At 42.4% G+C, this 27,578-nt stretch overlaps 1 protein-coding gene across 2 annotated transcripts; it reads left to right on the top strand.

Moving 5' to 3' along the window:
* Window positions 1-760: 760 nt before the first annotated feature.
* On the top strand, window positions 761-26,601 carry LOC126282054 (uncharacterized). Of its 2 annotated transcripts, XM_049981491.1 has the most exons (4): window positions 761-873; window positions 6,066-6,274; window positions 15,379-15,486; window positions 26,022-26,601. In XM_049981491.1, the coding sequence occupies exons 1-4, from the start codon at window positions 784-786 to the stop codon at window positions 26,164-26,166; spliced, it is 552 nt and encodes a 183-aa protein (XP_049837448.1). In that variant the 5' UTR covers window positions 761-783; the 3' UTR covers window positions 26,167-26,601. The 2 variants fall into 2 exon arrangements, with proteins under 2 accessions (XP_049837448.1, XP_049837449.1); XM_049981492.1 differs by lacking the exon at window positions 15,379-15,486.
* The last annotated feature ends 977 nt before the right edge of the window (window positions 26,602-27,578 follow it).

Here is a 27,578-nt window from a genome sequence, read left to right on the forward strand (position 1 = left end):
AGCATGTTTGGGACTGGATGAAGCGTCGTCTCACGCGGTCTGCACGTCCAGCACGAACGCTGGTCCAACTGAGTCGCCAGGTGGAAATGGCATGGCAAGCCGTTCCACAGGACTACATCCAGCATCTCTACGATCGTCTCCATGGGAGAATAGCAGCCTGCATTGCTGCGAAAGGTGGATATACACTGTACTAGTGCCGACATTGTGCATGCTCTGTTGCCTGTGTCTATGTGCCTGTGGTTCTGTCAGTGTGATCATGTGATGTATCTGACCCCAGGAATGTCTCAATAAAGTTTCCCCTTCCTGGGACGATGAATTCACGGTGTTCTTATTTCAATTTCCAGGAGTGTATTTTTCAGATAGTGTCCACATGTACAACTGCAATATTATATCATTGTCTGACACATAGTTACGGAGATGTGACTTCATAAATATTAAGACGTGTGAAAAATAGCTTTTCCTAAAGGTTTTGTACATGAGAACTCGGGTCTTAAAATAATCGGAGCTGGGGCAAGGCACTGGTTTCAAATATTCCTATACTTGGACCTACAGTTTTGACACGAAACTGCAATACGAGCTGCCTTACCAGTTATTTTTTTTCGTAGGTTTACACTTCTCATATTTTATTTTTCGTGCAGTTCATAATAATCCTTGTTAGCAATACCATATTTATTTTGCGTGTTTATTTCGTTTCTGTTGAGTTTTTTGTATTTTTATTTAGCAGACACTGAAAAACTACCACTTTAATGTAGGGTGTCGCTTGTGTGTCTGGCTGCCTCTTCTATGAGATGCGACTCACACGGCTTCCAACATCCTCTCCTGTTACCAAGGCATCGTAGAAGTCTAATCTACACAGAAGACAGTTATGTTGAGGTATGTAGCGACTATTCTAAACTCATACAGTACATTGATTCATCAATGTCATTTACCAACGATAATTTACCTGAAGTTAGAAAACAAGATATTAATATGACTTGTTATTTGTTATTTCTTTTTTATTCAGTTTTATTTTAACAGTTTCCTCCATTTTCATCTCTTTTGTACGCTTTGTTGCTGTTTACCCGCCTCAAGATTTTTCCATATCTGTTACAAGTCAAACTGAGACCAGTACAGTAATACACACATCAAAAAAAGTTTTGCATATCACCTCGGATCCGAGAGTTCCGGAACCTGAACAGAAAATTGGAAGACATCAACATAAACAGTGTGTATACGATTCTCGTGGAGTTGGAAAGCGTCAGTCGATAACTTAGGTGGCAATATCACGCTGTAGATTAACCATTCTGGCCGGTAACTAGCCCTGTATCATCAAACTGTATTTCGGAAATCAGCTGTGTTCCTAACATCGTGAAAAAGTATGAAATCAAGATACTGTTGGTGGGTCTGCTTTGAATCCAAATGAATAGTTGCGACGTGTTAAGGAATGCCAGCACGTGACCTGAATCTTTTCATGTCCATATGTTACATACAAATCTACATCTACGCTCCTCCAGCAACCTTATGGCTCGTAGCAGACGGCAGCTCGTGTATCACTGTCACTTCCCCCTTTCCCGTTCCAGTCGCGAATTGTGCTCTGGAGGACAATTGCTGATAAGGCTCCTTGGTGCTCTCGAATGTCTTGTAACTTCACCTTCGTCTTTTTTCCGCAGCATAGACGCAGGAACAAGGAATATACTTTTTGACTCTGCTCGAAATGTATGCTTTCGAAATTTTAACAGTAACCCACACCGTGACACCCAAGAACTCTCTCGTAATCTGCCACTGCAGTTGGGTGAACATCTCAGAGGCGCTTTCTTTCTTGCTAAATGACCACTGAGGAAACCTATTCTTTGGATGTTCTCTATTTCCTCCATTAGTCTGTCTGGTAAGGATCCCAGGTCGACGGGCATCTTCCAAAAATGGTTCAAATGGCTCTGAGCACTATGGGACTGATCATCTGTGGTCATCAGTCCCCTAGAACTTAGAACTACTTAAACCTAACTAACCTAAGGACATAACACACACCCAAGCCCGAGGCAGGATTCGAACCTGCGACCGTAGCAGTCGCGTGGGCATCTTTCAAGTATGCGGTGAGTGAGGGTTTTTCAAGTCACCTCCTTCTAGAGTGGACTACACCTTGGGTTCTTCCAATGAATCTGACTACAAATAATTTTATGTGGTCATTCCAGTTTAAGTAGCTCAGTACGCATGCTACATGTATTCAATGTATGTGTCTGCTTCAAGGGATTGTTCGACAATCATACATTCATACATTCGGCTCTTCCCGCCAGTTATTATCTTTGCACATTATTCCTGTTTTAGTGAAACAGACTGGCACAACGAACGCATGTGGATGAGGCTGCCAATTGTCTCAGTTATCTCTGCAAATATAAATCAAATTGCTTTGTTCTTCTCATATAATAATTGCTCTGAGTTTGCGACTGGCTTCTTTGTTTTGTATATATATATATATATATATATTGTGAGTGGTTCACCTCTAAGTCGTAATCACAAGAGGCGACTGTCAAATGAAAGTGGCTACTAGTTTGCCTTCGTTCTACAGTATTACTTTTGTTGTGCTATCCCGTTTTCGCCTCACAAGATCACTTTCAGACATTTACTAAACATTGTCGCCAAAGCGGTTACAATGTCTGTAAACGACATTGGAAAAGACGTTACGCATCTAGATTGAAGCAGAAACGTGCAGTAAATAACAATCATTGACAGCGTGGTGGCGATGCAATATAAAAGGAAAACAGTTGAACAGGAAATAAATATAAACGGAGTAAACATGAGAAAACTGGAGCTACAAGCCTACATAACAGTTTGTATTAATAAACGAAAGCAATAAAATAAAATATTGTTAGTACTTGACAAGGCTACTTCAGGAGGTATAAAATATGGAGAGTGTGTGTTCCCTCAAACACCTCCATATTCCTGCATTTATTCATTTCTGTTTTCTTATTGATATTGCATAAGTTCCTTACATATTATGTAGATATCTTGATAATTCTGTCCCTGTTAATAGGTTTGTGTATCATTCTCCGTGTTTTATACCTCCTTAAGTAGCCCTGTCAAGTACTAATTGTATTTTATTTTATTGGTATTGTTTGGTAATATAAACTGTTGCGTAGACTTTCTGCTCCAGTTTTCTCCTGTTTACTCCGTTTATACTTATTTACTGTTCAACTTTTTACATTGCATTACCACCACACTGTCAAAGATGGTTATTTACTGCACGTTTCTGCTTCCGTCTAGATGTGTAATTTCTTTTCCAAAGTCGTTTACAAACTTTGTAACTTCTTCGACGGCAATAGTCAGTAAATGTCATAAGGTGGCCTTTTAAGCCGAAAACCGGTTAACACAATAAAAGAAATATTGTGGAACAAAAGCGAACTAGCACTTTTCATTTATTATAATGTTGTTCTACTAAGAACCGACGGAATATTCAGTTAACGTGAAAGTAGCTACGTCAGTCTCAGCAGAACCGTGTGAAAGAGATCACAAAATGAAATGGTGTCATACTGTTGCTGGTTACTATCGGACCTTCTGGTCCGATTGCAACTTCCCACCGCTGTCGCCAGATAACTAATAGCTTGTCTGGAAGATTTTGCTGTCTCCGAGACCGTGGCAGCGTCGGATTCGTGTAGTACGCAAAGAAATATGAATGTTTTGGTTGGACCACTTTTTTCCCTTTGTGATAGCTCACAATTTTAGACAAACAGTTGGTAACAGGTAGGTTTTTTAAATTAAAATACAGAACGTAGGTACGTTTGAACAACTTATGCGATACATGTACCTTTGTGAACTTATCACTTCTGAGAACGCATGCTGCTACAGCGTGATTACCTGTAAATACCATATTAATGCCATAAATGCTCAAAATGATGTCCGTCAACCTCAAATGCATTTGGCAATACGTGTAACGACATTCCAGTCAACAGCGAGTAGTTCGCCTTCCCTAATGTTCGCAAATGCATTGACTATGCGCTGACGCATGTTGTCAGGCGTTGTCGGTGGATCACGATAGCATACAACTTTCCCCACAGAAAGAAATCCGGGGACGTCAGATCCGGTGAATGTGCTTCGACGACCAGTCCAGCTGTCATGAAATATGCTGTTCAATTCCGCATAACCGCACGCGAGCTATGTGCCGGACGTCCATCATTTTGGAAGTACATCGCCATTCTGTCATGCAATGTAACATCTTGTAGTGACATCGGTAGAACATTAAGTACGAAATCAGCATACATTGCACCACTTAGATTGCAATCGATAAAATGCGGGCCAATTATCCTTCCTCCCATAATGCCGTACCATACATTAACCCTCCAAGGTCACTGATGTTCCACTTGTCGCAGCCATCGTGGATTTTCCGTTGCCCAATAGCGCATATTATACGGGTTTACGTTACCGCTGTTGGTGAATGACGCTTCGTCGCTAACTAGAACGCGTGCGAAAAATCTGTCATCGTCCCGTAATTTCTCTTGTGCCCAGTGGCAAAACTGTATACGACGTTCAAAGTCGTCGCCATGCAACTCCTGGAGCACAGAAACATGGTACGGGTGCAATCGATGTTGATTCTCAATTCCGACGTTTTTGAGATTCCCGATTCTCGCGCAATTTGTGTGCTACTGATTGGCGGATTAGCCGCGACAGCAGCTAAAACACCTACTTGGGCATCATCATTTGTTGCAGGTCGAGGCTGACGTTTCACATGTGGCTGAACACTTCCTGTTTCCTTAAATAACGTAACTATCCGGCGAACGGTCCGGACACTTGGATGATATCGTCCAGGATACCGAGCAGCATTCGTAGCACACGCCCGTTGGGCATTTTGGTCACAATAGCCATACAACACGATATCGACCTTTTCCGCAATGGGTAAACGGTCCATTTTAACACGGGTAATGTATCACGAAGCAAATACCGTCAGCACTATCGGAATGTTACGTGCTACCACGTACTTATACATTTGTAACTATTACAGCTCCATCTATCACGAAACGAAAAAAATGGCCCACCTAAAACATTCATATTTCTTTACGTACTACACGAACATGTAATAAAAAATGAGGGTTCCTATTTAAAAACGCTGTTGATATCCGTTTGACCTAAGGCAGCGACATCTAGCCGGCCAACCATAGCGCCATCTGGTTTCCCCCTTCAAGCTAGACGAGTTTCGTTCTTTGAAGTTTTTTCGTTTGATGCTTATTTCGTGAGATATTTGGCCCGGTCACTATCAATGGACCACCCTGTATATACCTTCCTCATTTCCCTGACCACAAATGGTGAAAACATAGCGAAATCTCCGGTGCGTTCCGTGAGTTAGGAGATCTTGTGTGTACCAGGTATAGAAGTATGAAATCGGAATTTCCCTATGTATGTTGCTAGCCCTCAGTGTAGGACCCGTGAGACCGCGTCAGCAGCTCCATCTGCTTCCTGTAACGGCTGACGCTGAATGTCAACACAAGTCACACACATCGGTGTCTGTTTCAAACCCGTAAACGTGTTGAGTTCTGTGTCTACGAACGACGATTTGTGGACAGCATTGGTTTTTTGTTATCATTTGAAGGGAACTGCTGAAGAATGGCATCGAATGCTTGTCGAAGCTTTCGGCGAACATGCTCTTTGGAAAACATAGTGTTTCGAGTAGTTCAAAAAATTCAAAAGTCGTGATTTTGACGTGAGAAACGACGAGCGTGGGAAACCACCGAAAAAGTTCGAAGACTACCAATTGCAGGCGTTATTGGACGAAGATGATAAACTCAACAGGAATTCACAGAACAACTGAATGTGACGCAGAAAGGCCGTCTCTCTTCTGTCGAAAGCTATGGGAAAGGTGCAGAAAGTGGGAAAATGGGTTCCACATTAACTGAATGAAAGACAGAAAGCAAATCGAAAGACTACTTTGTGCTGCTCGCCAGATGCAAAAGAAAGTCGTTTCTCCATCGAACAGTGACAGGTGATGAAAAACGGTTATATTTTGAGAATCCTAAGCTTTCACTTAGTTTAAACTTTCCGAGCAGACGCTAGATTAAGAAGGCCTGGTACGGTCTGGAGTGTAGCATATTGGTGTTGTGTAGCTGTTCGTCTCACTGGCGTGGCCGGTGCCTCTGGAGAACGAGAACGTGGTGGCTTCGCTGGGCTTCACAGCCGACTACGACCTCCCCACCAACGCCAGCCAGCTGTACGAGCCGTACACCGTGGGCCGCGCGTCCAGGGCGGCTGCGGCAAGGGGCCGCGGGTTCGGACGTCTCGCCGTGTACAACGCGATAGAAAAGTATTTCACCAGGTAACTACCTACACCTGCTGCCAGGCGAACGCAGACTGTCTACGTCATCAGTTCTGACGCAACGCCACCGAGTTGCCGTCGTCTGTTGTTTCCAAGATACGCTTCACAAATACGAGGGTCACTCCAAAAGAAATTCACACTATTTTTTGTTAATCCATCTTTTATTCTACATGTTTGAAAGTTTTACAGTGTGTATATACATCCATGAGGAACAATATTTTCATTTCTCCACATAATTTCCATCCTTCTCAACAGCCTTACGCCATCTTGGAACCAGCGCCTGTATACCCGCACGGTTAAATTCTGGACCAACCTGTTGGAGCCAGTGTTTGGCAGCGTGCACAAGGGACTCATCATCTTCAAACCCTGTGTCACGAAGGGAGTCTTTCAGTTTCCCAAAGAGATGATAGTCACGTGGAGCCAGGTCAGGACTGTAAGGCGGGTGTTTCAGTGTTGTCCATCCGAGTTTTCTGTTCGCTTTCAAGGTTTTTTAACTGTCGTGTTGCCGTGGATTGTCGTGCAACAGCGAATCATCCTACTATTGTGGATGTGGTCGAACACGACTCAATCGAGCTTGAAGTTTCTTCAGTGTCGCCACATATGCATCCGAATTTATAGTGGTTCCACATGGCATGATGTCCACAAGCAAGAGTCCATTGGAAATGAAAAACACCGTAGCCATAACTTTTCCAGCAGAAGATGTGGTTTTGAATATTTTTTTTCTTGGTTGGATTTGCATGATGCCACTCCATTGATTGCCTCTTCGTCTCTGATGAAAAATGATGGAACCATGTTTCATCACCTTTCACAATTCTCTCCACCATACTCGTACTGTTCCAAAAGTTCGCTGCATACCGTTCTCCTTGTTTCTTTGTGAGCCACTGTCAACATCCTAGGAACCGACCAGGCACAAACATTTTTTAACGCCAACACTTTCAGTATTCTGCAAACACTTCCTTCCCCTATCCCAACGTAGCGTGACAATTCGTTCACTGTGCTGCGTCTGTCAGCAGTCTACATTTCCTTAACTCTCTGTACATTGTCTGGAGTGTGTGCAGTACGAGGCCTGCCGCTGCGAGGACAGTCCTCAATATTGGTGTGCCTGCTTTGATCACATAACCTGCCTGCCCACCGACTAACTGTACTGCGATTGACAGCAGCATCTCCATACACCTTTTTCAACCTCTTGTGGATATTTCCCACTGTCTCGTTTTCACAGCACAGAAATTCTGACAGTACGCTGCTTCTGATGAACGTCAAGTGTAGCAGCCATCTTGAAGACATGCTGTGACGGCACCACTCACGGGAGCAGGTTGAATTAAGTTTGAAACATGCGGGAAGGATGTATCTACACACTGTAAAAGTTTCGCACATGCAGAATGAAAACTGTATTTTTACAAAAATAGTGTGCATTTCTTTTGGAGCGACCCTTGTTCTGAAAAAGCGTCGTTTTTGCTATTTTAGTACAGATTCGCCCACGTGTGGGTTCAGAACATATCCCACAAATTCTTCCTACCCCCTCTCTCTGTCCACTCTTAACTACCTCTGTCTCTCTGTCCATCTCATCCTCCCGCCTCTACCTGTCGATTTCCTCTTCCCCACTCTCTGCATCTCTTCCTTTCCCTCCTTTTTTCAATCTCTTCTGCCACCTCTCTCTGTATCCTCCTCAATCTGTCCTCATCCCCACTCTCTGGTCGTCTCCTCTGCCCCTTTCTCCTTTTCCACAAGCCCACTACCCCATTACAGCTTCCATCTACTCTGAATCTCCTTCTCCTCCTCCTCCTCCTCCTCCTCCTCCTCCTCCTCCTCCTCTCTCCCTGTCCATCTCCTCTGTCCCTTTCTGTATGTCCAGCTGCTCCCACCCACATTCTCTCTCTCTCTCTCTCTCTCTCTCTCTCTCTCTCTCTCTCTCTCTCTCTCTCTCTCTCCCCTCCTGATCACTGTCTACCCATTCATTCCCTTCTGCCCCCTTTCTCTTTCCATCTCTTCCATTATCCATGTCAACCTTCCCCCAGCTGAGCCCATCTGCACATGTGTTTTTGTTGTTGTGGTCTGCAGTCCTCAGACTGGTTTGCTGCAGCTCTCCATGCTACTCTATCCTGTGAAAGGTTCTCCATCTGCCAGTACCTACTGCAACCTACATCCTTCTGAATCTGCTTAGTGTATTCATCTCTTGGTCTCCCCCTACGATTTTTTCCCTCCACGCTGCCCTCCAATACTAAATTGGTGATCCCTTGATGCCTCAGAACATGTCCTATCAACCGGTCGCTTCTTCTAGTGAAGTTGTACCACAAAACTTCTCTTCTCCCCAATCCTATTCAATACTTCCTCATTAGTTATGTGATCTACCCATCTGCACATGTAGCCCATGTAAAACAAATCTATATAGCAGGCTGATACTATGCCTGCACAACACCTCTCATGCAGGGCAGCCTACACACTCGGGGCTTCAAAACCAATTTTCTCTCCAGATGTATAGGCTACCAAGGAAGGCTGGTCAGTAAAGCAGAACAATACTGCTCTAACACACGTCATATGCGATAGTCTTGGTCTGGGAGGGGAGGGGGGGGGGGGGGGGGGGTAGGAAAAATTTTTTGCCCCTGATAGGTAGGCTACGCTTCAAAGCAGGTCGATAAGATATACTATTCCCATACAACATGCCTGTTGTCCACAGCAGCCTACACAGCAGTGGCTAAAAAAGCGTGTGTTTGCCCATATCTGTGCTCCTGTTGGGGCTATGATGCTGTAAATCCTACAGCTGATGCTCATGAAGTTTGCTGCTTCTGTGGCAAATTTGGTTGAAAACAATCAAGGGGGCGTGGAGGTTATCCTCTCTCTATATATCATATACAGCCCAAATTAAGTACCCAAAACACAGCTGACACTGAACTATGTTTTATGACTTCTCAAAAGCCAGTTGACACCCTCCTTAGAAAATAAAAAAAGAAAATCTTGAGTTCACATCCTGTCGGCAATGTGGTCATTAGAGACAGAGCACAAGCTCAGATTACCAAAGGATGGGAAAGAAAATTGTGCATGCCCTTTTCAAAGGAACCAACTCAGCAGTTGCCCACTGCAATTTATGGAAATCACGGAAAACCTAAATCTTGATTTCTGGATGTGGATTTCAACTGTCATACTCCTGGATGCAAGTCCAATGTGCTAACCACTGCTCCACCTCACCTAATGCTTTGAAAATATATGTTTTGGCAACTGATACTTATCTTCCTTTAACGAATCCTCAAAACTGAGTTCACACTTTACTTAAGCATCGGCTTTATTGTCACTGGTTTCTTGGTTTTATGAGATCTCAAAATTAAGTTGATGCCTCATCTAGGCATAGATTTTACTGCAACTGGCCCTGAATTTCGTTTTATGAGTTCTGAAAAATGAGTTGACTCCTCAGGCATACGTTTTATTGCAAATGACGCTGAATTTTGTTTTATGAGTTCTCAGAATTGAGATAATGTCTCGCTCCGCCATAGGTTTTACTGCAGCTGACCCTGAACTTAACGAGTACTAAGTTTTGGTCTCTTTAAAGTCAGGACCGCCATTAGACTGTTGTTTATTTACAGTGTTACATTTACACTTACACAATCATGATTTCGGCTTCAGAGTGCCAATCTCAGATGTTTTAAGTGTTATAAATTTCCTAAGATAGCATACTGTAGTATTAAAATACGGTCGTATTAAAATACGCGACATTATGCCATTTTAGGCAATTTATAACACTTAAAACACTTGATAATGGCATTTTGAAGCCGAAATCATGATTGTGGAAGTGTAACTGACTTTAAAGAAATATATTATGACTATGCCCCCGCATTATGAAAAAATAAGTTTTGATCTGATGATGGAGAAGCCGAAACATCATAATAAATAAAAATAAATTAATCGATCTAGATGGCTGTCATCGAAAAATGTGATAGTGATCGCCGATTCGTTTACGGAATTTCTCTCCTTTATTAATAACTCACGAAAAGTTTGTTTGGTTGCCAAGGCCGAGAATCACTTAAATGACATCTAAAAAAATATAACACTAACATTTTAAAAAAATGGGTGTATGATACTTTTTTTTGGACCAGAATAGCAAATCTGCAGGAGACAAATTCACCGATGTAATTCTTCTGTAGATCTGACACGAAACTATGGGAACAACTTGCGTTGTTGTTGCAGCCATTTGAATATTGTATCGCCCGGAAGTTGAGCCATTTTGCACAAGGGAGTAGACTTACAGTCAGTGCGCCACTTGAACGGCTGCAACAACGGCGTACTGCCACGTGACCGTTTCCTCAAAAGAGAGGTTGCTGCATGTGGAAGAAACGACGTAGCGTGCGTATAGTATCCATCAATACCCCAATAAAAGTGGAAAAGTCATAAATTAATGGATGCAAGTGTGGCGGGAATTACGCTCGGATATCGTTCTGACACATAAATTTGGCTTTCTAAAGTTTATCTTACTATTTCTTACCAACTACCACACAGTGCCGATTTCTCTTCTCTCCGAGATGTTAAATTTTAACCATATAAATGCATTCAGATGATTTCTAGTTAACAATATCTTAATGAGACTTTTGTATCGGTATATAACCTATGAAGACAGGTTTTATTTCCACACTGACGATCTCATCGGCAACAAACGCCGTATAACTTCACAAACAGCGAAGAAGAAGCTGAAATACTTAATACTACTTTCTTCCAGGGGCAGACCACGAGCTTCAGGACATTTGTAATTATCATCAATTGCTTATCCTGACTGTATATCCCCGTAATACGCGAGGTAGAAGTTGGACTTCATTTCGGATGGCCCTGACGAACTACTGAAGTTGCCTTATTCTGTATGTCCATATATGTTCCGTGTCTGACCTGTCAATGAATAATCGTCACATACAGATAACAGCTACTCAGCGATGGTGATGCTCTTACATACAGGCTATGTACCCCAGGTAGAGAGGAGGAAAGGTAGCCTCTGTGTCAGTGTTTTGAGTATGTAAAAATATTATAATGTAAATATAGCACATAAAGTTTCCACTTTCAGAATGCAGAGCGAAAAAATAAATTATGCTGTGTATTTTAGCCCACTCACACTGCTGCTTCACTCTTTCCTTGTTCATTCAGTTTAGTCCACACAGTCTGTTGTCCGCATTCCAAAATTTCTCTCCAATATAATTTATTTATTATACAAGCATTGGAGTATTTCTCTCATTACTTTATTCAGCAATTAGCCATAAACCGCCTTAATTACAACTGATTGTTACAAGCTATTTTAATAAAATCATTTTGTTCGAAATGCTTTATCCGAAAGTTTCTTTGAACAGTTTAACAGAGATCCAAGTCGCGAGTGGAATGTCTGGAATCTTCTGGTTATAAACAGGACCAAATATATGGAATTACTGAATGTAGTCACTGAACATAAGACCTTTATGGCGTCACTAACACAGTGTCAGTAGGGATGTTAAATAAGGTGGAAAGATGTTTCTGCTTAGTAAGTGCGATAAAAAAACAAAGTTCAGATTGCCTAAGCAGGTAACATCAAAAAGTCAGCTCTCAGTTCTGTAAATACTAAGTGTAAGTGAACCACTTTCAAAAGTGTTGTACAATACGCTTTAGATAGGTATCTGCCGAAGAAGGTTGTGAAGGATGGAAAACATCTGACGTGGTTCAACAGCTGCTCCGAAACGAAAAAGGACTGCACAAAAGATTTATGCATAGCGCCGTAACCAAAGATATGCTGTCAAACAAACTGAACGAATGCAGAAAGACCGTAAGGAAAGTAAATTAGTGTCATCCGATTTCACACATAATACTAAGACCTTTTGGTCTCACGCTATGCCAGTAGAAGGATCAAAACAATCTACCCACTGCCTCACTGATCACACTGCCACCGTGGCGGAGAATGATACAGTAATACCACAGCAGGAGCTCGTAAGACGGCTCATCCTCGCGCTAATAACAAAACAGCAGATGTTGTGACAAATGACCGCAGGATAGAAATTAAACTGAAATAGCTCAACAGAGGAATACGCGACTGTACGTAATGCGATAACTACACGAGTCTACATCGAGCATGCAAAAGATCTTGCCCCTCTTCCAGCAGCAACTCAATGTGGGTGTCTGGAGGAACGAAGCGTTTCAATTGACTGGAAAAATGCACAGGTCATTTCCGTTGTCAACAAGGGTTGTCCGAAAGCTGCATGCAATTATATATCGCTGACGTCAATCTGTTGTAGAATTTTGAAACAAATTTTTGTGACATATGAGGAACCCGAAAAACTCTGTAGGAATCAACATATGTTGTGGAACTCAGTTCTCTCTGTTCGCCCACAAGACCCAGAAGGCAGCAGATTCCGGAGCCGAAGTTGATGCTGGTTTTCTTGACTTACGGATGTGTTAGATTCCATTACGTATTTTCATCCAATGAACAAAGTATGAGCGTGCGAATTTTCATTATCAGCTATGTCATTTGATTGAAGAGACTAAAAAACAGAAAAGAGATATCATTCCTAGGAAAGAGAAAAATTAAGACACGAAAATAGGTTCAGGTGTACCACAAGGGATTTTATACAACCGTCATTATTCGCAGAGTGTCTCTGGGAGAATGGTCAACATTCAGGAGTATGACAAGAACGATCATTCGCAGCAAAAATGTCTAGACCACATGGGCTGTGAAATGCATACCTTAACAGCCATGAGCACTTATTCATCTTCGATACAGAAAAACGAACATCTTCCAGTGCAAGCTCTTTGCTTTCCACATTTTGAGAGACAGTCGTAGGGAACAAAACATGAAAAAATGTCCAGTAAACAAGGGCTGTAAATTGCATATCTTGATGCTGTGAGCACTTGTTCATCTTCGCTACTGTGAAACACATCTCTTCTACTGAAAAAGTGCTCATGGCTCTTAGGGAATGCATTTTACAGAATCCACGCTCACCAGAAAATTTTTCTTGTTTTGGTCCATACTACCTCCTCCCAAAACAAGGAAAGAAAAGCGCTTGTAGTAAAAGAGACTTGTTTCACAATACTGATGGTGAATTGCTCATGGCACGCGCATCTTAGAGCCCATTTTTACTAGACTTATTTAGCTTTGAATGATCATTCCTCTCATATTCCTGAATACTGACCTTTCCTCCTGGAATACCCTGTATATATTAATGATCTCTTGGGCAATGTCTGAAGATCTATGTGCTCGTTCGCGGATGGTGCAATTGTGTACATAGAAGTTTCAAAGCTACAAAATTATAGTAACGACCTGCAAAGGATCGACGCTTGGTGCAGGGATTGACGTTTGACCCAAAACATGAACAAAAGTATTGTGCTTAAATGGGTGGACAGACTTTTTATTGTATGAGTACATCATTGCTGAATAGCCACTGGTAGCAACAACAGACATTACATATCTGGAAATATACCTACGGGCAGAGGTTATGGGGAGGGACCGCTCCATACTAATCGCAGTGAAAGCAGATGCTGCACTAACATCTATTGGAAGAATTATCAAGCAAGTGTAGTCCACGTCCAGGAAGGGGGGTAACTTGCAAAACCCTTCTCATATCGATACTTTAATATTTAGCCTGGCATCCATACCAGTTAGTACTTATAAAGCAGGGAAGAGCTTTAAGTCACGTGATCGTCTAATTAGCGCGTCACGCAGGTGCTCACCCAATTCCGGTGGCAGACGCTACACGAGAGGCGTAGTGCATCACGCTGCAGCTCATACTTAAAATTTCGAGAACGAGTGTTCTCGAATAGTCAACCAATACATTTCGCCCTCCTACATATGTCTCGTGAAAAGATCGTGAAGGAAAATTTAGAGGGATTGTAATAGTCTCTGTTCTGGTCCACGTTTCACCACTGGAACAGGGAATGGTGGGGAAAGTGGCAGCGCCACAGAAAGAACCCTCCGCCGAAAAGCGTAGAGTGGTTTCCGGAACGTGCAAGTAGAGGCGGATGCATTTGTAAACAGAAACGTTCATGTGTTCACCTAATACATACCTTTAAAGTAGTTAAGTCACTAGCTCTATGCTAAAGTCAACACTCCTATTATCTTTGCTTGCATATAATTAGGACACACGGTGTTGAAAATTTGGTATGGAAGGTGATAATGTAGTAAATTCTTTTATTCTGTTTGAAGGAGAGTGCTTAACAAGTAATACCGGTGGTATCCATAAATTTTGTTTCACGAGACCAATATCTGCCCTCGCATACAGCATGGAAATCTCGCTCGAAATGGCTCCGAGGTTCAGAAGCTTTTGACTAAAGTAAAATCTAAAACTTTAGAACAAGGACGTGCTGCATCACTTAGTACCATTATCATATCGTTCATAATTTACGTAACAGCTTATAAAAATGGGTCTGGAGATTCACCAAAAGTGATTACGATCCCATGCAAATAGACTTAACCATCCATATAACGTTTCTTCATAATTGAAGTAATACTAAGGTTTGCCGCATTTGCTATGTAACTACGAGAAGCAGCCAATACTCAAACTTCTTCCTCCTGGCTGAGCTATCATCACAAATTGGTTAAACAATGTTCCAAAAATAGCGACAGTTTTGTTAATTCTCAACTCATTAAGATTTTTGCAGCAATTACTGGGATGAGTTGTCTTAGAAATTCTGCCAGGATTCGATAATGTAGATTCAAGTGACAGGTATGACACAGAAAATGACACTTCTCATACTCTCGATTTAAATGTGAACCGACATTTGAGTCTGAAGGAGAATAAATTTCGTGGTTGCTTTGTTTCTTCAGTAGCTTGACCGAGCGAGGTTATGAATTAATTATTATACTAGACTACACTTCGGGAAGAGGGAAGTCCAAGTCTGAATCCAACTAACCTTTCTCATATTTTCTGCATTTTCCGTAAAATACATCTGGAGAACGCCGTGGTCGGTACTCTGCTGGGTGGCATCTGTCAATCTGAGCTCCTCATCTATGTCTAACGAAATGGATGTCGACAGAATGCCAAAAACTCTCCTTCCTATCTTTCTTCCGTGATTTGTTTCGATCCATTACTTGGTTTCCATTTAAAAGTGCTAACCATTCTTCATTTAAATGGATAATAACAACATTTATGTAATGAATAATATTTATCTCCTAGGTATGGTTTCGAGGGACGTGATTGCCTACAGCGAACTATATGTGAAATGGCAACAACGTCGGTTCGACACAACGGTTTGGTCGGCGATCTTCTACACATTATATTCACGTGAGTATCTCTGATAGACAGCTGAAAGGAAACGCGCGCGATGTATTGACGTCCTGCATCTTGCCTATATTTAGACGTCTATGGAATGACAATAGCCACAGATCTTTTCTTTTCTTTTGTTTGTGCCTTTGTCCCACAGTTTCCGCAGGGTCGGCATAGTTGATTCCCTGTACCCCCCCCCCCCCCCCCCCTTGGGACGGAATCAGTGTACCATAGCTGTCTGCGTCTAGCGCAAACCATGAAAGAGTGCGAACGTGTTTCTAATGTCTGCGACTGTGTCACTGAGGCGGGACGTGGAGACCAGCCCCGTTTTCACCTAGTCGGATGAGGGAAACCGCCTAAAATCAACATACAGGATGGCTGGCACGCCGACCCTCTTCGTTAATCCGCCGGGCGAATTCGATCCGGAGCCGGGGCGCCTACCCGGGTTCAGGAAGCAGTGCATTAGCGCTCTCGGCTAACCTGGCGGTTCCGATGCCTATAGCCGCAGATATACAGGGTGTTTCAAAAATGACCGGTATATTTGAAACGGCAATACAAACTAAACGAGCAGCGATAGAAATACACCGTTTGTTGCAGTATGCTTGGGAAAACTGTACATTTTCAGGCAGACAAACTTTCGAAATTAAAGTAGTTACAATTGTCAACAACAGATGGCACTGCGGTCTGGGAAACTCTATAGTACGATATTTTCCACATATCCACCATGCATAGCAATAATATGGCGTAGTCTCTGAATGAAATTACCCGAAACCTTTGACAACGTGTCTGGCGGAATGGCTTCACATGCAGATGAGATGTACTGCTTCAGCTGTTCAATTGTTTCTGGATTCTGGCGGTACACCTGGTCTTTCAAGTGTCCCCACAGAAAGAAGTCACAGGGGTTCATGTCTGGCGAATAGGGAGGCCAATCCACGCCGCCTCCTGTGTTTCGGATAGCCCAAAGCAATCACACGATAATCGAAATATTCGTTCAGGAAATTAAAGACGTCGGCCGTGCGATGTGGCTGGAGACCATCTTGCATAAACCACGAGGTGTTCGCAGTGTCGTCTAAGGCAGTTTGTACCGCCACAAATTCACGAAGAATGTCCAGACAGCGTGATGCAGTAATCGTTTCGGATCTGAAAAATGGGCCAATGATTCCTTTGGAAGAAATGGCGGCCCAGACCAGTACTTTTTGAGGATGCAGGGACGATGGGACTGCAACATGGGGCTTTTCGGTTCCCCATATGCGCCAGTTCTGTTTATTGACGAAGCCATCCAGGTAAAAATAAGCTTCGTCAGTAAACCAAATGCTGCCCACATGCATATCGCCGTCATCAATCCTGTGCACTATATCGTTAGCGAATGTCTCTCGTGCAGCAATGGTAGCGGCGATGAGGGGTTGCCGCATTTGAATTTTGTATGGATAGAGGTGTAAACTCTGGCGCATGTGACGATACGTGGAAGTTGGCGTCATTTGGACTGCAGCTGCAACACGGCGAACGGAAACCCGAGGCCGCTGTTGGATCACCTGCTGCACTAGCTGCGCGTTGCCCTCTGTGGTTGCCGTACGCGGTCGTCCTACCTTTCCAGCATGTTCATCCGTCATGTTCCCAGTCCGTTGAAATTTTTCAAACAGATCCTTTATTGTATCGCTTTTCGGTCCTTTGGTTACATTAAACCTCCGTTGAAAACTTCGTCTTGTTGCAACAACACTGTTCTAGGCGGTGGAATTCCAACACCAGAAAAATCCTCTGTTCTAAGGAATAAACCATGTTGTCCACAGCACACTTGCACGTTGTGAACAGCACACGCTTACAGCAGAAAGACGACGTACAGAATGGCGCACCCACAGACTGCGTTGTCTTCTATATCTTTCACATCACATCTGTTGTTGAAAATTGTAACTACTGTAATTTCGAAAGTTTGTCCGCCTGAAAATGTACTGTTGTCCCAAGCATATTGCAACAAACGGTGTATTTCTATCGCTGATCGTTTAGTTTTTATTGCCGTTTCAAATATACCGGTCATTTTTGAAACACCCTGTAAGTGCACATATCCGCAATAAACTTACATTGCGCAAAAAAGTTAAAAGACTGTGTCAATAATGCGATTGTCGTTCCTTTTTGCATTACACACGTTTGATAGTAATTATTGTTTATGTAATTACTATTACATATTTGAGACGTAGCTCGAAAGGAAAGTATTCTTGACTCTGTAGATGCTTTGTTGACGTCTGCAGGGCGAGCTTTCCTGTTTCTCCAAGTACTGCGAGTGCATCCTTTCCCCGTCGTACGAAAATTTAGAAATTTCTCCCCAAATCCCGATTGCTCATTACTGAACGATGGGATAAACTTTTTTATCTCATCTCCAAATTTTCTGGCCGATTCTTCAGTTTTCTGTGCATCGTCAAGTTGAAGCTTTGTTTAAAATTTCGTCTCCTTACTTCTTCCAATTCTGTAATACTGTTGGATGTTATGCAACCATCCAGTGCTTTTCTTGAAATGACTGTAACCTATGTCGCGCGTAATTTGATGTGTAAAATCTAGTAGGTCTCTATCTTGCACATTTTGTAAATTGTACCGAACGTCCTTGAAACGCGCAAACACCAGTCTATGCAATAGGTGGGCCTAGTCCTCCCTTGAATACAGTTTTTCTTATGCGCTACACGGTCGTATTGCTGCGGAGTTCTACGAAATCTTTGATAGTCCGGTTTTTTTTTCTTTTTTTTGTACCACTTGCGGCTGATCTTCCGCGTATTTCATTATGTTTAGTACCCGCTCCTTGAACAACGATTTTGCTTTACTGCGTTTGACTGGAGACGGGATTTGTGGCTTCTTGTCTGACAAGGATGATGACCTACGTGGCTCGACAACTGTTTCAGTATCGCTTTCAACTGTTACGCACTTATCGTCGTCATTGTACTCTACATGTACATTCTCCGCACAGTCGGCACCACGCATTCCCCTGACTCATCTTCAGTAAACGCTAATATTTCATCTGCCACTTCGTCACTCTGTGAAATTCCTTGGGTCGCATTCTGACAAAATGCCAAATTCGTAACTGTTGTTGTAGGTGTAATGCAATGTTTGCTTTTTTATCGTTACCTGTGTTCTGCTTTACAATAACACCACTAGGATTGTACCACTGTTATGAGTTACTTGTCGATTAAGCAGCTCAACCACTCTCTGTAGCCTCATACTGTGCTCACAATTGGATATCTCCAGTCTAGCCCGTGTTGTCACTAGCAGCCAGTACTTTGGTTGAATGGTAGACAATATGTGGGGGCGTCAAATGCCGTAAATATCACTGGTCTTTTGTGAACTGGCACTCTCGGAGTTCCTTGTGAGTCATCCTGTTACGTTTGATTCATTCATTTTCGATTACGTCAACAGAAGTTAAGCTGCCACACAGTGACGCGATGACATTTCTAGAACATTTCATCCACTGGAATCTTCAACCGTGTATCACATACGAGGTAGAGTATATAATTTTCCGAATAAAATCAGTGAATTTGTCGTTCTGTGCTTTCACATGTACCCACTGCAACGCATAGCACATTGCGAACTGTAACATGTTAATGTGCTGTAAAACTGTGTTATACCAACGTACATTTGATAAGCGTATTATACGACAATCACAACAGTATGCAAGATGTGAGGACTTTATTTCACTTCCTAATGTTGAGGAAAAATAAAACAAAAATATTTTACAGAATCTGTCTCAGTAAATACAACAGAAAGTTGTAATTAAGAGAATTTGTCAAAAATATAGCAGACTACGTTACATAAAAATGTGGTCTCTTTGTCTAATCTAAATTATGAGATCCGACTTCGGCAAACAAAAATTCAGAGCAGATGCTAAACTACTGACAGAGCTCCAGCGTCCCTATGGGTTGAAGGGGTGTATAACACTTTAATGTCTGCGGATGTGTGTAAACACCTTGCGTATGCGGACATGTTGTAATTGTGGTCTTCAGCCCTGAGACTGGTTTGATGGAGCTCTCTATACTACTCTATCCTGTGCAAGCTTCTTCATCTCCCAGTACCTACTGCAGCATACATCCTTCTGAATCTGCATAGTGTATTCATCTCTAGATCTCCCTCTACGATTTTTACCCTCCACGCTGCCGTCCAGTGCTAAATTGGTGATTCCTTGATGCCTCAGAATATGTCCTAACAACAGATCCCTTCTTCTAGTCAAGTTGTGCCACAAACTCCAATCCTCCTCAATTCTATTTAATACCTCCTCATTAGTTATGTGATCTACCCATCTAATCTTCAGCATTCTTCTGTAGCACCACATTTGAAAAGTTTCTCTTCTTGTCCAAACTATTTATCGTCCATGTTTCACTTCCATACATGGCTACACTCCATACAAATACATTCAGAAACGACTTCCTGACACTTAAATCAACACTCGATGTTAACAAATTTCTCTTCTTCAGGAACTCTTTCCTTGCCATTGCCAGTCTACATTTTATATCCTCTCTACTTCGACCATCATCAGTTATTTTGCTCCCCAAATAGCAAAACTCTTACTACTTTAAGTGTCTCATTTCCTAATCTAATGCCCTCAGCATCACCCGACTTAATTCGACTACATTCCATTATCCTCGGTTTGATTTTGTTAATGTTCATCTTATATCCTCCTTTCAAGGCACTGTCCATTCCGTTCAACTGCTCTTCCAAGTCCTTTGATGTCTCTGACAGAATTACAATGTCATCGGCGAACCTCAACATTTTTATTTCTTCTCTATTGATTTTAATACCTACTCCGAAATTTTCTTTTGTTTGCTTTACTACTTGCGCAATATACAGATAGAATAGCATTGGGGGAGCCTACAACCCTGTCTCACTTCCTTCCCAACCACTGCTTCCCTTTCATGTCCCTCGACTCTTATAAATGCCATCTGCTTTCTGTACAAATTGTAAATAGCCTTTCGCTCCCTGTATTTTACCCCTACCACCTTCAGAATTTGAAAGAGTATTCCAGTCAACATCGTCAATAGCTTTCTCTAAGTCTACAAATGCTAGAAACGTAGGTTTCCCTTTCCTTAATCTTTCTTCTAAGATAAGTCGTAGGGTCATTATTGCCTCACGTGTTCCAACATTTCTACGGAATCCAAACTGAGCTTCCCCGAGGTCGGCTTCTATCAGTTTTTCCATTCGTCTGTATAGAATTAGTGTTAGTATTTTGCAGCTGTGACTTAATAAACTGATAGTTCGGTAATTTTCACATCTGTCAACACCTGCTTTCTTTGGGATTGTAAATATTATATTCTTCTTGAAGTCTGAGGGAATTTCGCCTGTCTCATACATGTTGCTCACCAAATGGTAGAGTTTTGTCAGGAATGGTTCTCCCAAGGCTGTCAGTAGATCTAATGGAATGTTGTCTACTCTCGGGGCTTTGTTTCGACTTAGGTCTTTCAGTGCCCTGCCAAACACTTCACGCAGTATCATATCTCCCATCTCCATCCACATCCTCTTCCATTTCAATAATACTGTCCTCGAGTACATCGCCACTTTATAAAACCTCTATATACTCCTTCCACCTTTCTGCTTTCCCTTCTTTGCATAGAACGGGGTTTCCATTTGAGCTCTTCATATTCATACAGATGGTTCTCTTTTCTCCAAAGGTCTCTAATTTTTCTGTAGGCAATATCTATCTTACCCCTAGTTATATGCACCTCTACATCCTAACATTTGTCCTCTAGCTATCCGAGCTTAGCCATTTTGCACTTCCTGTCGACCTCATTTTTGAGACGTTTGTATTCCTTTTTGCCTCCTTCATTTACCTTATTTTAATATTTTCTCCTTTCATCAATTAAATTAAATTCTCTTCTGTTACCCAATTATTTCTATTAGCTCTCGCATTTTTACCTACTTGATCCTCTGCTGCCATCACTATTTCGTCGCTCAAAGCTACCCATTCTTCTTCTACACTATTTGTTTTCCTCTCTCCTGTCAGTTGTTCCCTTATGCTCTCCCTGAAACTCTGTACAACCTCTAGTTTAGTCATTTTATCCAGGTCCCATCTACTTAAATTCCCACCATTTTGCAGTTTCTTCAGTTTTAATCTACAGCTCATAACCAATAGATTGTGGTCAGAGTCCACATCTGCCCGTGGAAATGTCTTACAATTTAAAACCTGGTTCCTAAATCTCTGTCTTACCATTATATAATCTATCTGATACCTTTTAGTATCTCCAGGATTCTTCCATGTATACAACTTTCTTTTATGATTCTTGAACCAAGTGTTAGCTATGATTAAGTTATGCTCTGTGCAAAATTCTACCAGGCGGCTTCCTGTTTCATTTCTTACCCCCAATCCATATTCATCTATTACGTTTCCTTCTCTTCCTTTCCCTACTGTCGAATTCCAGTCACCCAGGACTATTAAATTTTCGTCTCCCTTCACTATCTGAATAATTTCTTTTATCTCATCATACATTTCATCAATTTCTTCATAATCTGCAGAGCTAGTTGGCATATAAACTTGTACTACTGCAGTAGGCGTGGGTTTCGTATCTATCTCGGCCACAATAATGCGTTCACTATGCTGTTTGTAGTAACTTACCCGCAATCCTATTTTTTTTATTCATTATTAAACCTACTCCTGCATTACCCCTATTTGATGTTGTATTTATAACCCTGTATTCACGTGACCAAAAGTCTTGTTCCTCCTGCCACCGAACTTCACTAATTCCCACTATATCTAACTTTAACCTATCCATTTCGCTTTATAAATTTTCTAACCTATCTGCCCGATTAAAGGATACGACATTCCACGCTCTGATCCGTAGAACGCCAGTTTTCTTTCTCCTGATAACGACGTCCTCCTGAGTAGTCCCCACCCGGAGATCCGAATGGGGGACTGTTTTACCTCCGGAATATTTTACCCTAGAAGACGCCATCCTCATTTAATCATAAATCTGCAGGCTCTCAGGAAAAATTACGGCTGCAGTTTCCCCTTGCTTTCAGCCGTTCGCAGTACCAGCACAGCAAGGCCGTTTTGGTTAGTGTTACAAGGCCAGATCAGTCAATCATCCAGACTGTTGCCCCTGCAACTACTGAAAAGGCTGCTGCCCCTCTTCAGGAACCACACGTTTGTCTTGCCTCTCAAAAGATACCACTCCATTGCGGTTGCACCTACGGTACGGCTATCTGTATCATTGAGGCACATAAGTTTAGTTATATTTACAATCCACACAACAGATAGTCATAAGTATTATTTTAAAAAGTTTGTTTAACTCTGAGCATTACCGGTTTGGGATTTATTACAAATCCATGTTGATATGGTCCTTATAGCTTTGATTCCTTTCCTGCAGGCTCCTCATTTATGTGTTCGTTAGCCCAACACAACGGTGTTGCAAATAACATTAATTAATACCTGAAGGTGAACTGAGGTTAGAAAATTAAAAAAATGATCAGCAGCCCTTGGCTTTTTCAAATACTTATGATCCATGAAGCAGCAATTGCATAAAATACCCTGATAAGATCAAGTATTATGACCACCAGCTTCATGGCGTGTTTCTGTATGTTCATCTTTTCAAAGATGGCCGCGGAACTCAGTTGTTCAGTACAAAATGTCAGATCAAACACCTTTCAGAGGTCCAATTTCTGTTATTTTATTGGGCTACCAGTTTTGGCCACTTCACGCCCCTTGACCGACTTGTAGGAAGACTCCAACCTCAGCTGCTCTCAAAATAGGGGTCAGCATTCAAAGACTAGTTTCTGTAGGTTCCTGCTCGAAACAGCTACCACGTCTGACCACGATAAGAGAGGATCGCTTAAATGTTCATCAAACATATTGTAAACCTTCCACATCTCCACCTGTCATCGGATAACAAGTAATGGATTCCATGCAACATTCCGCGTCATCCTATGCCATTGGTCAGAGACCAAAAGCAACTGGACTAGGGAATTACATACATAGACTTTTTATAAGACCACGAAACAAACCGCTGCGGTTGGAGTGCTGCCATGTCTCGGAACCGAAGCTGTGAATGGCACCGCGTTGTGTTCAGGATGAATTGCATTTCTGCACTGCCTTGGACGGCCATCGTCGGCGCGTAAGATTATGACCTGGGAATAGGTTCCACTCTTCAAGTGTTTTGGAGAGGAACAGTGATATTATTCCTGGCGTCATGAGATAAGAAACAGTTGGGCATGGCTTGATGGCAGGGCTGGTACAAACTGACGGATCTCTGACGACGCAAGAGTACATCACGGACATCCTGCCTCCAGATTTGTTACTTCTCATGCGACGATAACATGGCACCGTGTTTTAACAGGACAGTTCTCATTCACGCATGACACGTGTCTCTCCGTCGTGTTGAGATACCCCACTGACCAGTAAGATTGCCAAATTTCTCTCTAAGAGAACATGTGTGGACCAGCTATCTCGTCAACACTATGCCTGAGCTAATATACAGGATACGGAGGACCAGTTATAATGGTTGCGAGGTAACTTGGCTCAGGAGGGGACATAATGGCTTGATGACATGCTTCCCAACCGTATCAGAGTATGCATCCAGGCCAGAGAGAAGCAATGTCAGGTAAGGGGGCGCATACTGCCAAGCTTTATAAATTTGAGTTGCATGAATTTCAGGAGCTCAGATGGAAACCCAGTTCTAAGCAAAGAAGGGAAAACAGAAAGGTGGAAGTAGTATAATTATACAGGGTCTATACAGGGGCGATGTACTTGAGGACAATATTATGGAAACGGAAGTGGAGGTAGAAAAAGATGAAATGGGGGATGTGATACTGCGTGAAGGGTTTGACAGAGCACTGAAAGACCTGAGTCGAAACAAGGCCCCCGGAGTAGACAACATTCCATTGGAACTACTGATGGCCTTGGGAGAGCCAGTCCTGACGAAACTCTACCATCTGGTGAGCAAGATGTATGAAACAGGCGAAATACCCTCAGACTTCAAGAAGAATTTCATAATTCCAATCCCAAAGAAAGCAGGTGTTGACAGATGGGAGAATTACCGAACTATCAGTTTAATAAGTGACAGCTGCAAAATACTAACACGAATTCTTTACAGACGGATGGAAAAACTAGTGGAAGCCGACCTCGGGGAAGATCAATTTGAATTCCGTAGAAATGTTGGAACACGTGAGGCAATACTGACCTTATGACTTATCTTAGAAGCTAGATTAAGGAAAGGCAAACTTACGTTTCTAGCGTTTGTAGACTTGGAGAAAGCTATTGACAATGTTGACTGGAATACTCTCTTTCAAATTCTGAAGGTGGCAGGGGTAAAATACAGGGAGCTAAAGGCTATTTACAATTTGTACAAAAACCAGATGGCAGTTATGAGAGTCAAGGGACATGAAAGGGAAGCAGTGGTTGGGAAGGGAGTGAGACAGGGTTATAGACTCTCCCCGATGCTATTCAATCTGTATATTGAGCAAGCTGTAAAGGAAACAAAAGAAAAGTTCGGAGTAGGTATTAAAACCCATGGAGAACATCAACAAAAGCAAAACGAGGATAATGGAATGTAGTCGAATTAAGTCGGGTGATGCTGAGGGAATTAGATTAGGAAATGAGAGACTTAAAAGTAAAGGAATTTTGCTATTTGGGGAGCAAAATAACTGATGATGGTCGAACTAGGGAGGATGTAAAATGTAGACTGGGAATGGCAAGGAAAACGTTTCTGAAGAAGAGACATTTGTTAGCAGCGAGTATAGATTTAAGTGTCAGGAAGTCGTTTCTGAAAGTATTTGTAGGGAGTGTAGCCATGTATGGAAGTGAAACATGGATAATAAATAGTTTGGACAAGAAGAGAATAGAAGCTTTCGAAATGTGGTGCTACAGAAGAATGCTGAAGATTAGATGGGTAGATCACATAATTAATGAGAAAATATTGAATAGGATTGGGGAGAAGAGGAGAAGAGGAGTTTGCGGCACAACTTGACTAGAAGTAGGGATCGGCTGGTAGGACATGTCTTGAGGCATCAAGGGATCACAAATTTAACATTGGAGGGCAGCGTAGAGGGTAAAAATCGTAGAGGGAGACCAAGAGATGAGTACACTAAGCAGATTCAGAAGGATGTAGGTTGCAGTAGGTACTGGGAGATGAAGGAGCTTGCACAGGATAGAGTAGCATGGAGAGCTGCATCAAACCAGTCTCAGGACTGAAGACCACAATAACAACAATTATTTTCACTGAAAAAACATCACATGCTTTCTCAACATTTCATTTAGTTTTCTCCTTCCCCTCTGGGCGCTTGACCTTTTTTTGTCAGGCAGCGTACTTTTCTTCCTCGTCATGTGGCCACAGTACCAACAGGTGGCATTCAGTCCTCCTTTAGACACGGTCATAATGTTTGGAGTCATTTTGTAGTTTCAGTCTATCATTGTCTCTCAGCTTTTTATGAAAGTTTGTCAGGAACAGTCCAAGTGCCCAGCTCTGGTGTCCCATTTACTGTTCTAGTAAGCAACTGTAAAGTAGCAAACAAAGATGAGTGAAGCTCTTTCAGTTACTGCTTGTCACCGACTGCGACCGAGCAAAACTCATAAGCGGCGTGGCTTCCTGGTGCAGGCCGTCGACATCTGCAGACGCGGAGCTGCCGTCGGCGTACCTGGAGGCGGAGGAGGCTGGCCGGCGGGGGGGCTGTGGCGCGCGCTTCCCGGGCTGCCCCCAGTCGCCGCTAGATCTCGTCTCGGTCGACCTCGGCGCTCTGTGACCAGCAGCGCCACGCGGCGATCACGGTTGCGTATCTGCTGCAGCTACAATCCGCACAGCTGCCTGACTCTTACAGGAACAAGAAGCAGTTGAAATATAGTACCCGAGTGAGCGCAATCTGACGAAAACAGCCACCACAGCTGCGACTTCGGGAAACAAAGTGAAGAATGTACAGTGTGTCCGAGAAGTCCCCATATCGCCGTTCATAAAGCACCAGCAGTGTTTCAGAAGACGACTGCGCGGAACCTAGAAAATAAACTTATCATTGCACAGAGCATCTGTCCGTGTTTTAATTCGTAATACCATTTCCTGGGGCTTCTAGCGAATTGTTCCCGCACACCCCGCACCTTCTTCCGCTAGCAATCCCACTTGCCCCTTTTTTTCACATCACATTGAAAGTATCTAACCAAAATTGTATTCTTTTATTCTGTGAAAGTATCAGTGATAAGATTGTTCTAAATTAATTATTCAGCAAACCTGCATCTGACTGCGTCTGTGAACTTGTTATTTCCACTCCTCCATTTTTCCAGAAATGCGACATGTATTTGACTCAGCAATAAAATTTACGAAAATAATGCCGTTTGTGCAATGGCATTAAGATGGTACTGGAAAATTAACTTTTGGCCCTGATGTTTACTTGGTTCTTTCATTGGTGGGAAACTTTACTCTGCTACTCATTTTCATATTCAGTTTATGCAAAGGATTTGGATTATGATTCAGGCTGCTAGAAACACAATGTTGATCTCAATAGATATATTGTTAAAATTTTAAGTCATACACAAAACTTACCGTAGCACGAAACATTCTTACAAAAAATTTTACCGAACGCTTACTGTGTCAGACCTTGGAAATACAAATCCCAACTCTGAATATTATCTAACAAAACCAATTTGAAACATTATATATCTTCTCTCCTTTGCGTGCTAAGGTTTTGTCTGGGGCAGCGAGCGCGACCTACCTCACAGCTGTCACCACATGTCTGCTTCCTCCGGGCACCTAGCTGCGACTACTCTGTTTTATACTGCACGCGCCCGGCTCTCTTAACCATAAAAGGACCTCCTACTATAAGATATTACACTCGTTCAACTTTAGGTTGGCAACTACCGACTATTTTCTGGAGCTACCCTGATCAGACCTTAGCACATACCTTTCAACATTAGTAGCTAGCCTCACTGAATGTGTCGTGCCACCAACAGACTGCGTTGCCTATTGGAGCGTTTAACCTGACATTTCGTACGAATTCGTGTTTGACGGTCTCAGTTGCTTCACGTTTAGAGGACTCCGCGACGCAAAATGCTCAAAAAATGGTTCAAATGGCTGAGCACTATGGGACTTAACGTCTTAGGTCATCAGTCCCCTAGAACTTACAACTACTTAAACCTAAATAACCTAAGGACATCACAAACATCCATG

This window comes from Schistocerca gregaria, chromosome 7, assembly GCF_023897955.1.
Source record: "Schistocerca gregaria isolate iqSchGreg1 chromosome 7, iqSchGreg1.2, whole genome shotgun sequence".
NCBI classification, from domain to species: Eukaryota; Metazoa; Arthropoda; class Insecta; order Orthoptera; family Acrididae; genus Schistocerca; species Schistocerca gregaria.

Coding starts and splice junctions, on each gene's coding strand:
- LOC126282054 (XM_049981491.1), top strand. CDS start 784: ATGAGATGCGACTCACACGGCTTCCAACATCCTCTCCTGTTACCAAGG. Junction 6,275..15,378: donor ATAGAAAAGTATTTCACCAG/GTAACTACCTAC, acceptor TTTATCTCCTAG/GTATGGTTTCGAGGGACGTG. Junction 15,487..26,021: donor CTTCTACACATTATATTCAC/GTGAGTATCTCT, acceptor TTCCTGGTGCAG/GCCGTCGACATCTGCAGACG.